At 36.7% G+C, this 13,838-nt stretch overlaps 1 protein-coding gene across 3 annotated transcripts in view; it reads right to left on the bottom strand.

Annotated features, from left to right (window-relative positions):
* The window catches only part of trh (trachealess), a 64,725-nt gene that overhangs the window by 33,733 nt on the left and 17,154 nt on the right, over positions 1-13,838 (bottom strand). For all 3 annotated transcript variants that reach the window (XM_066391092.1, XM_066391091.1, XM_066391090.1), the window contains exon 3: positions 12,851-12,898. In XM_066391092.1, the coding sequence (XP_066247189.1) occupies positions 12,851-12,898 (48 nt within the window). The remainder of the gene's footprint in view (positions 1-12,850; positions 12,899-13,838) is intronic.

A 13,838-nucleotide genomic window follows, 5' to 3' on the forward strand; every position in this document is an offset into this window, starting at 1 on the left:
ACAATCTCGAAAGGTACCTCTTAAGCTCCTCAAATCTAATGTAAAGTTCCTCAATTTAGAGAAGGACCCGATCAAATACAACATAAATTCCTAGAGTTAGAAATCTCTTGGAACTTATCTGCATGCAATGAAAAGTATACTTCAAAAGTATCTGAATTATCTTGAGGAGTTTTCAAATTTGTGTTCTTGAAGTTTTCCAGGCTTTGATGCAGAATAAAAACATTTCAACATTTTACTAGAAGCTTCAATAAGTTCTACGTCCCAAAGCGTTCCTCAATTTCGTTGAGAAATTCCCAAATTTATCGAAGTCACTATTAATTCTAGGGAGTTCTTACACATCCCGAGAACTAGGTAAATAATACAAAAATTCCGAGAAATCTCCAAAAATAAATCTACCCTCCCAAAGGTTCGCCCGAAGACCCTTAATTCTCTTGGGGAGTTTTAAAAAGTTACTGATCTAAGGACGTCAGGTCCAAGCTCTCGAGAATTTGTTATTTATTGGTTATAATTCCAATAGCCAAATCATTCGAATTTCATATTTGATTATTCGAGCAATTATATTTAACTATTTCGTATTATGCAAATTTATCTAAATTATAATATTTTTGTATAAAGAATAATATGTGGATGAAGTTTAGCTCATTATGTGATGATGACCATAAGTAAATTTGTTCACAATATTTGGCGGTATTGTTTCGGAATCTAATATCTAATTAGAAATATTTCGAAATATATTTTAAAATATGTGTGTACAAGGATGTTAGTCATGAAACTAACTTATTCCTCACTATCCTTCTGAATATCTTCTTAGTAAACTACCAATCGTATATAAGAGGGTGCTAAGTGCAAACTCTTGTTGAGTTATATTTTAAGGGTTTATTTTAATCTCTCGCCCACAGTCGAGTGGCGAAGCTTTCGGTATTTTGAGGCTTGAATTTTTGGCTTTATTTGCCAGTTTTGAAATATTTTTTTAGATTAGATTTCGGTATACCGCAAGAGTTCAAGAAAACCATAATTTATATGACTTTACCAAACATTTACTGTTAATCAGAGTCGTTAAACTTGAGATGGATTTTAGTAAATAACAACTCGTAAAAAGCTCGGATTGTGTATTCTTATAGGTCTAACTTAAATTCGGTAATAAAAAGTCACCCCCGGTGATAAAGGTGCGGGTTGGGAAATGAGAGTTCCTTCGCCATTTTTAATTATCTAGAGCCGATGCTACCATGCTTTATCATCTGTAAATTTTATTAATGAAACCGTTTCTTTATACCGACTTCTATTAAAGTAGTATGTAAATTGTCGAAGGAATTTCCCTTCTCCCCATTTGAAGACTGTCTCGCTGCACTAATTAAAAGAACTTATGGTTTTTTTACTGCCTCCCGGAAAAGCAATTTGTTTACGGACCCTTTCTTTCGTTTTTAAGGAATTTCTTTTCGTTTCGTATGAACGTGATGAAATGCCTCAAGGGAATATTATTAAAGTTTAAATAATGTTTTGTTTCAGCTACTGATTAAGCTGACTTAGAGTTAACCTGAGCAGAAAGCAGGACGAATCAGCTGACATAACGACCACGCAGTAAGTGCTATTACATATAAGCATTTTTCATTGAATATTTTTTCTCTTCGGGAATCAAAACTGAAAATTAAAGATAGGTGTTCAATTTGTGGGGATGTTGAAAGTGTTCGGGGTCAAAACAACCCTTGTATTTTAGGGAGAGCGTAGGGCTATCGCTGGCAATATGTTAGTGTCCATAAATCATGGTTTAGGATGACTAACAGCCTCCGAAGACGGGCCACTAAACCCTGGCTTCCTCGCCCTTCTTTTCAGAAATATGATGTAATTTATATGAAAATGCATCGGAATCTTTGTCATTTGGAGATATGAATGAAAAATTTGGACACGCATCCACTCAAAATCTTTGTTTCTGCCTTAGGCTTTAGCTTGTCTCGTATCTGTTTTATCCGGTTCCATTTATTGTTTGCATTTTCGTAGCTAGAGATGTAAGTTTCCACATTGCCGTTGGGACTAAAAAGTGTAGAGAGTTTAAAATTTTTGCACATTGATCAGGTGGCCATAAATGGCGAAGATATAAAATATCGCAGCTTTTTTTGCAGTATGAAAATGTGGCACTATATAATTTAAAGCGAAATAATTTTATGGCATGGTATATTCTTGTGCGTATGTCGGAATTTATAATGAATCAGTTTCTATTATTGGTATCTGCGAACTGTTAACATTCCTGCAAGTTGAACTTCGCGAGCTTCAAACTCGACAGACACATAAAAAGTAATTTGCCAAGAAAAAATTTCCGATAATGGTTGTCTGGTTATTTTACGCTGGCCCGTTTCGATCGGAAGTCGATGTTGACCAACTGGAGTTTGCCCATATAAACCTGAACGTTTTAATTAATCTTTTGACGAATTTTCGAAATTCAATACATCAGTCGTCGACCTACTCCACCGCAATACCACATTTCGTTTGATTTGTATTTATTAATTCCCTTTTTACTCGTCTCAAAGACCTATATAGATTCTCCTCAGTACAAAGAGGCCTAAATATAATTAGAACAGTGGCGCGTGTCGAATTCTTTCATCTCGTTTCCTGCAAGTCATTGTGGTCATCCAAATTCTTCTTCTCGAGAAGGTTTTTAAATTTCTAGCAGGGTTTCGGCGCAGTTTTGTTTCAAACCCAATAAAAAAATCTATGGATACGGTTTTTTTTCGGTCGCTAGTCAACATTTGAATGGACCCGAGACTCAAACTCTAAAACCTTCGAGGTTACTGTTTGAAAACCTTTTAAGAACGAATTAAAAAAATGCAAATGGGAGCGGCAAAGTTTAAATTGGTATCATCGCAGGAAATGTCGCCGAATTTTCAATAGGAAACTTCGGGATTGGTTCTTTGATGAGATGCAGAGTACTTTAGCCCTTCGGGGACTCGGTTTAATGACTTACTTGTCTCGATGCGCGCTAATAATTAAGACAAACACTCGTGGGATATAACCTCACTTCAGACGTTTTATGCCGACATCAGTCTTGCACCTTGAACAGGACCGAGTTTTGCGCAAATAGCGGTGCGATGACTTGCAAGGTGCTTCTTCTTTTATTTCCAATAATAACAGCAAACCAAATTAGATTATAAGAAAAATTAGATGTGTTCCATGCCCGAATAACTATAACTTAAGTTTTTAATTTGTCCTCTTTCCTGTCTTGCGGAGGTTCTTGGCGCCCAATTAGCAAAAACACGTAATGATCGCGATTTTCGTTTTAACCCAACGATTTCACGGTACTTTTTTAGATGACATCTATGAAGCGTTAAAACTTATTAGTTCCGGTCCTGTGCGCTCCTATTAATTAATTCCTGTTATTTAAAGACACTGACATCGAGCACGACGTTTATTAATTGACTTTTACACTTCTTTAAACTTCTCCGACTTGTCAATGCAATGCTATGAATATTTATTGGAAATTAGTTTTATCAACAATTGTGAACAGGCAAGGATACAGGGTGTCTGAAATTGTCATACCAGTGAGGATGTGTAAGAATAATTTTAGATCTATTTCGAAATTATTTGGTTTCAGAAATGTTACTGTAATGTAATTTATATACAGTGCGATCGTAAATAACCCAATTTTATTTTCTGAACTGCACGATATAGTAATACACATACTATATACGCTACATACAAGTTAATGAAAAAATTACGGGACAGCTGCGCCGCATTTTTAAATAAGATTTTGATTAAAACGATGGATTACTTGTTTTAAAATTTCTACATCCTTCCGTTGATCTACCAAATTTCGGGTTAATTGGGTATTTGGTTAGTTGCTATGATATATCAATGAGAGAAATGAAATGGATAGAACAATAGATCTATTGGAACGAATTATTTGCTCAATATCCCTGTCGTTGCCACGACTTCTGTCTATTCTTTGGTGTTTCATGGTCAATGCTTTTTGGGATTTGTCGATTCAATTAACATCAACCCGCTGAAGATCGGGGTATATTATTCCTTGAAAGTTTCCTCGGAACTCCTTCAATGCGTGTAGGAAAACTTTCAAATTCGGGTGCAGAATAACTCCTGTAACAACATCCAATATATGTATTTCACGAAATTTAAAAAAAATTTCAGAATTTTTAGCGTTTCGAATATGACCCCCGTCAAATTTCTCTAAAACTAATTTTTGACTCTCAGTATTTTACATTTTTATACATTTAAACTAATTCTACAGCTACAGTGCAAAACACAGTTACAAGAGCCATGTTAATGACGTCTCAAAGGGCTTAGTCATCTCTTTAAAGCAACAAATAACTAGGCTCGCTCGAATCTAATGGGTAAATACCATTGTTCGTTGGTATTTACATTTACTAATTATGATTACTTTTTTAACTAGAGTTCCAATCATCTTGTGAATTGTGCAAATACCGCGATTTGTAAACTATCAGCAGTTTATAAACTGGCAGTAAAAATAATGACGATACAATGGGCTAATCCATGGTCATCACATTAAGGCAATAAATTACCAGACTCGCTCGAATTTAACTCGTAGAAACCACTGTGTTTTGATATGATTGGATATTCGCTCGAATAGGTCTAACGTGTCCGAAATATCCAGATTTCCATTTGTAAATCTATGTGAAAATAAAGCCCAGTTGGAGCTTGTTCTTTTTTTGGTATTTATCTGTGTGTCACAATGCAAATAGTATTTTCATGTCTGCGGATTGAAAAATATGGGGGATGTGGTTTCCCACTGTATATAAACGAGAGCGGAACTTCCTTGGAAAAGCAGCTTTCCTCCATGAGATTTTTTACCTTCACGTAGTCTTTTATAGATATCAGACCACTCGTGATATTAGGTGTACAACTTTGCTTCCGCCGTTTTTTTTCCGAATTTCGCGATTTTATTGTAAAAAACTAATTATACCTTTAGGATCCAAAGTATTGTCCATCGCTGGCCACTACTTTCTCCCATCTTTCGGGCAGCATACGAATCCCGTGTTGAAAAAATTGGACATCTTTTGAAGCGATCCACGATTCTATCCAATTTCTTACTTCTTCATAAGACCGGAAGTGTTGGTCAGCTAGCCCATGTGCCATGGATCGAAACAAGTGATAATCAGAAGGAGCTAGGTCAGGAGAATATGGCGGGTGGGGTAGGACTTCCCATTTCAATGTTTCCAAGTATTTCTTGACCACTTGCGCAACATGGGGTCGAGCATTATCGTGCTGCAAAATCACTTTATCATGTCTCTCGTTGTATTGCAGCCGTTTCTTTTTCAATGCTCGGCTCAAACGCATTAATTGGGTTCGATAAAGAGCACCTGTGATTGTTTCAGTTGGTTGTAACAGCTCATAATATATTACGCCGAGTTGATCCCACCAAATACAGAGCATGATTTTGGAACCATGAATAGACGGTTTGGCCGTCGACGTGGAAGCATGGCCGGGATATCCCCAAGTCTTTTTGCGTTTGGGATTATCGTAATGAACCCATTTCTCGTCCCCAGTCACAATACGATGCAGAAATCCCTTCCGTCTTTGCCTTGCAAGCAACTGTTCACAAGCGAACAGACGCCTGTCAATATCTCTTGGTTTCAACTCGTACGGCACCCAATATCCTTGCTTCTGAATCATTCCCATGTCTTTGAGGCGTTTTGAGATTGTTTGTTGAGTCACTCCCAATGATTGTGCCAATTCTTGTTGACTTTGACACGAGTCTTCGTCAAGTAATGCTTCCAAGTTCGCATCTTGGAAAACCTTCTTTCTTCCACCGCTATGTTGGTCTTCGACGTGAAAATCACCGTTCTTGAAGCGCTGAAACCACTCACGACATGTCCTTTCACTAATAGTGGCTTCCCCATAAGTATCTGAGAGCATTCGATGAGCCTCAGCAGCAGATTTCTTCATATTGAAGCAGAAAAGTAAAACCTCCCGCAAATGACGAGAATTTGGCTCGTACACTGACATTTTCAATTGCGAATAACTTTATGATGAAGACACAAATAGACTAATATTTTTATGAGGTTATGTTAACAGGTGCCCAAGGCTCCTGCATGCCCACATGGGGTTATTTATTTCGATCATTACTTACCGCTACATACATCTATTCAAAAACGGCGGAAGCAAAGTTGTACACCTTATTTAATACATCGGGTTTCTTTACCGCGTAACATGGAGTTTTTCGTGTTAAATTTTTTATTCCATGTCCAACTATGTTCTGTTATAGTTACAGTTATGAAATTTGCCACAAATAAAATTTGCAGTCCTAAGTTTACTCAGTTTGCCAACTAAGTTAACGCTAGAATGCTCCCCGGAGTACAGCTGTCCCTAGAAAGGAAAAAATATTCTACTATTTTTTGCTAGCTGATAACGCCAATTTGTCCTTCACAGTAGTTTTATATCACCGGTATCCCGTTTTGATGCAGGATTCGTTGGTTTAATTCGTGTGTTTATACTCTAAGTATAGATTGTTTGGGGTACACTAGAACCCCAGGGTCCTCTTTGTGTACTAGAAAATATGGGTAGCATTCTAGGGTTAAAAAACCTTGTAAAAGTATCTAAAATAAGCATTTCTGTATTAAATTTTACATTCTAGGTAAAAGTAAAGTCGTATTTTGTAGCGCTTAAACTATATTGTCGCAATTTCTTCTAAATTTAAAACTATAGGAATGAAACATTTATGAATGAACCGCAAAAAGTACTTTGTTTTAATAATAATGGGCTAAAAATGGTTATATTTAAATTTATTGTTGGAAATGACCTCAATTTGCGGCTACGTAATACCCCAAGCGAATACTTATTCAAAGAATTTTTACAAGATTTTGTGATATAATTGACTAAAGTAAAGTTAAGACATCAAGTTTACTTGTCCTGAGTTTCACAAGTGTATTTGTAATAGAACACATCTCAACATACTGTTAAATATTTAACACTACGTTGAGATTATAAAAAAAACACACTGTATATCAGTTAAGTGATGTAACTAATTTTAACTTTCGTTTTTTTCTTCATTTGAGATGTTGCAACATCGCGAAACACCTCATTTTGTATTGCCAAGTGGCAATAAGGCCCTACGCTTGACAGAACATTTGTCTTAATGCGACTTAATATGTCAATAGTTTCAATAAAGTGTACCTATTGATTTATCGTGTTTTCGAAGGCCTTACGGCCCTTGACAGTTTTTATTAAATCGCCTTTCAAGTTCCTTATTCGGAAATTTAACCTAAAACACCCTTGTCAGAAGACTTGGATGTAAAAGATTAAACAAAAAGTAAATAATGGATTTTATAAACGTTTAAGCAAATTAAAAGGTAATAAATTTCGTTGGCCCGCAAGTGCCAATCCCTTATGACGGGGTTGTTGCGTGGAGTCACGTGTTTCACTCCTTCAGAATGCAGGCTCACGACCATCCTGGGAGCAAAAGTGACACCAGCAGGATTTATTGCAGCATTTGCGCAATTTATGAATACATACATCGAATTGCTCCGATAGTGTCTTTTCGGGGTGTTAGATTTCACTTTTACGAACACATGGGTCACAAAAAAGACCTTAAAGGATGTCTATCCAAGGTGGTACCGCTTGTTTGGAAAAACAAATTGCAGATTAGCATGAGGTTCGATGGCTGCGGGCCTGACGACCCACCGGGTCTGGTACTTCTTTTATATTAAGGCAACTATTTATTTCGGCTCAGCGGCATTAAAATGTATCGATAGACATTGATTGGGTCAGTAATCGTACCGCGGTGACTGATGTGCCGAGTACGGACAAGAGACCGCTTCTCCGCATCGGCGAGATCCAAGACGTGGGGACCCGAGCTACCGCTCTATGACGTACTACCGGTGCCAAGCTGGGTACCTTTGCGAAGCCACTTTTGTTTTATTGCCCATGAGGCCGAGCTTGTCGGTTTGCTCTTTGCTCAAAATCGGGAAATAGGACGGAAAATTCCTCTAATGTCAGTTTCTTTCATTGCATTGAAATATTCTTGCCCTTGAAAGAAAATGGGCATGAAGGCCGAGGTAGAATCGTCTATTCCAGGCGGGCCAGTCACGTGGCTGTACGTCCCTACGTGCCGATGTTTCGATGTCGACGTCGAGCGTCGAGGGCGTCGGCTCTACCACGAAGCGTGGACCCATGCTAGACACGCACCAGGTTCCTCGTCTTTGGGTCATCAGATATTGCGGTACACAGCTGGAGCACGTCGCCATACGTGTTCAGGCTTCTACTGGCCTCATATTGGGCACTCCGGTTTTCTTCGCACGCCGCTCATTTTGCTATACGGGTCATTCAACAAAAACACCTTTCTTTAACCCCCATCAGTTTAACCCTTAAGTGATTGTAAAGCGATTTTTAAACCCTTAATTCCAGAGCTGCCAAAACGACCTCGTAATTCTCTTAGTTTCAGAGGATAGAATATCGCATAGTGACGTGGTTTTTAGGAGTAAAAATTTTGGCGCAGTTTTCGGTAGAAGGGATCGAGCCAGACAACTGACAAATTTTGTTCATTGATAAATCTAGAGCTATTAACATATCAATATCGATTTGAGTGGGCGTTTTTATCAATAAATCCAAAAATAGCTTTATGGAGGAGAGATTTTTCCTGAATTGAATATTAATTTGTTGTTTCGCCCTAATAGTGGATTCAGGAATAACTGGATTCTTCAACCTAATTAGCAAAATAGTTTTATAAGCCACATACCTATGCCGACAAAATATGTGCATAGTGTTTGAGTAGATATCTGGATGCGTTAAAACACACACAAATTGAAACATTTTAGTGCACATTTGCACATACTTGATGACTGTTTTTCGAGTTTAAACATGGACGTCCTAGTCAATTGAAGTTACGAAGACCGATCGAATCAGAGCAAAATTACTTAGCAATTTAGAGCTCAATAAAATGTTCCATCATTTTTCTTTAGCGACTATTTTATCATACGTACCAGTTTTAAACAAAATTAACAACCAAATCTTATGTATATACCTCCAAAACCAATGATTTAGGAGGAATGGATGCAGCAATGTTTTTTACAGTTTTCTCTCATCCTTTTGACAAATAAGGCCACTAATCCATGGCGGCGAAATCGAAAGGAATGAACCTTACCATGACCTTTTATATCTCATTTGAGCCGATTGCGACGGCACATCTTTGACGACCAAATGACGTTACAGGGACATTAATACTTGACGGCCTTTCGCTCAACGAATGGTACTAATTTTAGTGACATGCCTGTAATTGTTTGTTACGTCCATTTTTTCTACGTCATTTTCCATAAGTATTAACATTTATATACAGTAAACTCAAAAAGATTTGAATAAATTCATTTAAAACTCATGTTTTAGGAAGTACAATCAAATTTTTGCTCATATTTTATGCATTCTATACCCTATACGTCTTAACCAGTGTCAATTAAAAAAATTAGGTACTACAGATGCAAATAGTGAATTTGTGAGGAATTAAGTAACTCACTCAGCTTGAATGAGAATGTAGTATATGTTATTCTTAAACTACGTAGTTTAAATAAAAAATAAAAAAATGGTGACACATGAAAAATAATCAGAATTTTTCATATAAGTTCGAAAATATAATGGATACTAGGTGTATCCATTAAAAAAATGGAGAGAGCAATCATAACTTGTGTTTGTTCCATGAAGAGGAGTACGAGTTCGAACGGTTTTCCGAAAGAAATATTCGTCCCCCTGCTTGAACCAACTAAATTGACTTCATAATCCCATCAATCTGTCTGGATGATTGCAGAGTAAACATGAAAGTAAAAAAATGACAAATGAGAAGCATTATGAAAACTTGGAGCGCCCCAACTCATAGTTTTGTTATTAAAGTTCAAAATATACAAAACTTGGCTGGGGTCCAGCGTGTCCACTTTCATATAAGATAATTTGTACAATATGTTGTCCGGTTTTGTGTCCACAACAAATCATTTTTATGTACGATGTGTCTGCGGTCGCACATGGTCGTTGTAATTACACTCTTAGTTTGATGTATTAATCGTATATTGTTTTAGGTTAAAAATTGCTGTAAATACTTTAAGTAAAAGTAATCCCCGAAATCAATATTTAACGACGTTTTAAATCGCATAACACGTGACTTTTAAATGTAAGGCGTAACCTGACACTGTAAAAGGGAAATACAGGGATTAAAAGGACAAAGGGAATTAAAAGACCACGGGGCTAGTCGCGTGCCCGTCTCTAAAGGGAATTATAAAGGTCCTCCTCGTTTTAAATCCAATTTGAGGTCCGGTAGGGGTCAGTTTTCTTCACGATCCCCAATCGTGCGGCAAAGATTCAAGATTATAGGGGTGCACCCCGAGTCAATCATAAAATATGGCTAGTTGTTGTATCGATGACATTTCTATGCATTTTAAATTCGCGTGCGCTTTTTTTCGCCCTCCATTCCGGATCAACCAATATACGTCCATTTACAAAGATTGATCTTTGCTCATAAACATAACCATTTGTCAGATTGTTCCTCCATCAGCCTTTTCGCATTTCTTTTTTTCTATTCACATATGTAAGTAACTATGTGTTCATGTCTAAACTGACCCTCTATACGAATTTTAATTTTAATGGAAGGAAAGCAAAGATAAATGATGGATCCGAGCGGGGGTTTTAATGGTTTATTTCCATTTTAGTGGGGAGTTATAGCGGTAAGCCGGTTATGATTGGAAACCACAATGGAACATTAAAAAGTAGATCTCGAAATGCCCCGTGACCAATGCAGGGATTAACGCGAAATAATGCCAACGGTAGCAATTTAGGGAGATTTGGGGCATAGATTTATACATATAGAATATATATTGCTTCTCCGGGGTATTATTGTCATCTTTGTCTTTATAGTTCGTTCAGAAGTCCCGTTCTTAAGACTGAACTATAAGAGTTGTCTGCTTTCGATTAGAATACACTTCGATCTGATTTTGGAATAATCAAAAGTCATTGCCTAAAGGTTATCGAGGAGGAAAACGGTTTTAACCGGTATATAAAGATTCGAATTCACATGTGAACCGTGCAGAATGAAGTCGGATAAGAATCTGAAAAAACTTAGGGGTGGCTCAGTTCAATATATCGTGTCTTTTATCTTAATTTATTTTTGGCTTCTGCCATGATTTTGCTGTCATAAAAGTTAATGAATTATGCAGCGAATCAGGAAGTCGGTCATCATCAGGAAGATTCTAGTCTTGCCGAATAAGTTAATTACTTTTGCATTTTATTAGAGTCGAATGCAATTTCAATAAAGCTCTTGGAGCTGATGACAAAAGCAAAAAGAATTCCTGAACGTACCAATCGAAAAATCCGATTATGTGGGGAATATCGAATCACAATATTTATCAATTATTCACAAGATTTTCGCCGCTGCGCTGGGAGACGCCTTTTCTCGATTCCCTTGCGAGATGTCGAGGTATGCATTAAGCGGTTTTTTCTTTTATTTTTTCCCATCTCAATGTCGTATTTCATCATTTTTCTCTCCATATTTTTTCCTTAGCTACGCCACGATTTGGCAGATGGCTTCAATGTAGCAATTTCAAAAATAACCGATTCCATAAAATAATACACATTAAATTTTAAAAAGACCGAAGACGTTGATATAGCAGAATTACGGAATAAATAACCCATAAGGCTGAACTTGGAAGCTTAATATATGCAGATGAGCACATAATGTGAGGTTTCCTAAATGAAAGTATTGAGATGTAAATAATAAGGTAGTGTCATTAAATTGTAAATTTAGTGACTTAATAAAGATACCTATCAGGAAAACAAATTAATTTAAACGCTTTGTCTGAGCGATGACAAAATTACTAATGCGGCACGTACTGGGGAGTGAATTGGGAAATTTTCTAATAAATCTACGTTTGCACATTACAATTAATTCCAATAAGTGACAGTCAAATTACGCCATAAAACTTTTATATGCATAACACAAAAAACTACAAATAAATACATAATATGTATGGATCGAATATCGCTGGGTGTATTTAATATGGGAAGAATCCAGGAAAGAATAATTGATTTAAACTAGTGTTGGACTGCATGTTTACGTGCAAATAAATTTGTCAGATGGTGCATAAATATGACAGACTTGCAACAGAGGTGTCTTTCATGTTGGTTATCTATGGTCTTTACCTTCGATGAATAATTCAATTATATAGTAAACGCCAAACTAAAAGTCTCGCACGTCATCAAAGTTCTATGTCGCACTGCCCTGCGCTGTTGCCAGACTTCCGAACAAATCTTTGAGGTGATGTACATATAATTTGTTCCAGGACAGTCGATCGTAAGATTGAATAAAAAAATGTTTTTAATTAAAGAATTTTATTATTAGGTAAGTAAATAAAAGTCTACCTATCTCATAATCAACACATAAACAAACATGAGTTTACGATTGATGGCAACCCTGTTGGTTTAAAATTTTTCCAGTGATCTTTTTTACATCTCATTGGAATTATCGAATTTTAGCTAAATGACGCCACATCAAAATTTCTGACCATATTTTATTTATATTTTATTATATATATTACCTATATGACCATATTCATTATAATTTTAATTATTAATACGTTTACTTTCGTATGATAACGATACCTAAATTAATTTGATATATGTATGTATATTGCTTCTAAGATAAACATAATCAGTGTGGCATGTCATAAATGACGTGCCAGACTTTTAGTTTGGCGTTAGCTATATTTAATGCAGTGATTTCAATAAAATGTCTATTATTATTAAGCTTTAATGGTGCGAACTGGATTTGTTTCAACTTATTTGGAGATAATCGTATACCTTACGCATTAAACTTGGATTATTGAGGTGTTTTTTGTCTATAATAACAGGTACTTACCGAGCGTTTACCGACGATGGATTGCCCACGTCGTCAACTGTAGGTTTTCTGGAAAAAGTAAACATAAAGTCAGCATAATTTGAGCCGTGAATTTTCCACAACATTTTTGAACAACACGTGATGGATTATAAATAAAAGTAAACGTCACGTCTTCCCGCCAACCCTCCACGCTTTGGGACAGGACACATGGAACTAAAGTCCTAAAGGCAAAATTTCCACCCCCCATACTCTTAATGGTGACAATGTCTCCCCTAAAACGCGACTTAATATGCCCGTTTCAATACTTGTTTTAGAACTTCATGTGGGGTTATTAAAAGTCTAGAAAATGCCATGAAGTTCGTGTAAGGAATCTTACAGATGCCAATTAATATTTATTTCCTTTCCCGTGGATGAACAAAAGCGCAGGTCGGCCTTTTTAAGGAATAATACGATTGATTACGCACGTGCGCCCGTATTGTTATCTGCAGAAATAACTCAGCTGAGCTAGTTCAATCTGACCATACGGTATATCGAGATGGCGACATCCATTATTCAGCCTTCCTTTCGATTAATTGGCATCAAGAGTTTTTTTGCAAGTATACCTTGAAGATTGCTTCTCTTACCCATCGCGAGCTATTTATAAAAAAGTTGCAAAGTGAAATTTCGTTTTTGCTAGATCGAGTCGAGGAACTTTTCATACCATATCGCGCCGCCAATAAAGAGGAATCTAATTAAAAATGGGAATTTTTTTTGCGATCCGGAGGCGCCAACCGTGAGCTACAAGTGCTCTGAGGAATGCCGTCAAATATGACAACGGACATTCCGTGCTGCTCGTGTGCTGTTTATGAGATATTTAACTGCCCTATAAATCAACACCCTACCGAAAACGCGTGTAATTAAGGGCGAAGTCAATTTACCACCGCAAACCCACGATTTTACAGTGTTGCCGTGCTTCTTGTATCATCTTTAGTGTATAATTACCATAACTATCGGAAAAACATCAATTAAA

Source organism: Euwallacea similis, chromosome 6 (assembly GCF_039881205.1).
Source record: "Euwallacea similis isolate ESF13 chromosome 6, ESF131.1, whole genome shotgun sequence".
Lineage (NCBI taxonomy): Eukaryota > Metazoa > Arthropoda > Insecta > Coleoptera > Curculionidae > Euwallacea > Euwallacea similis.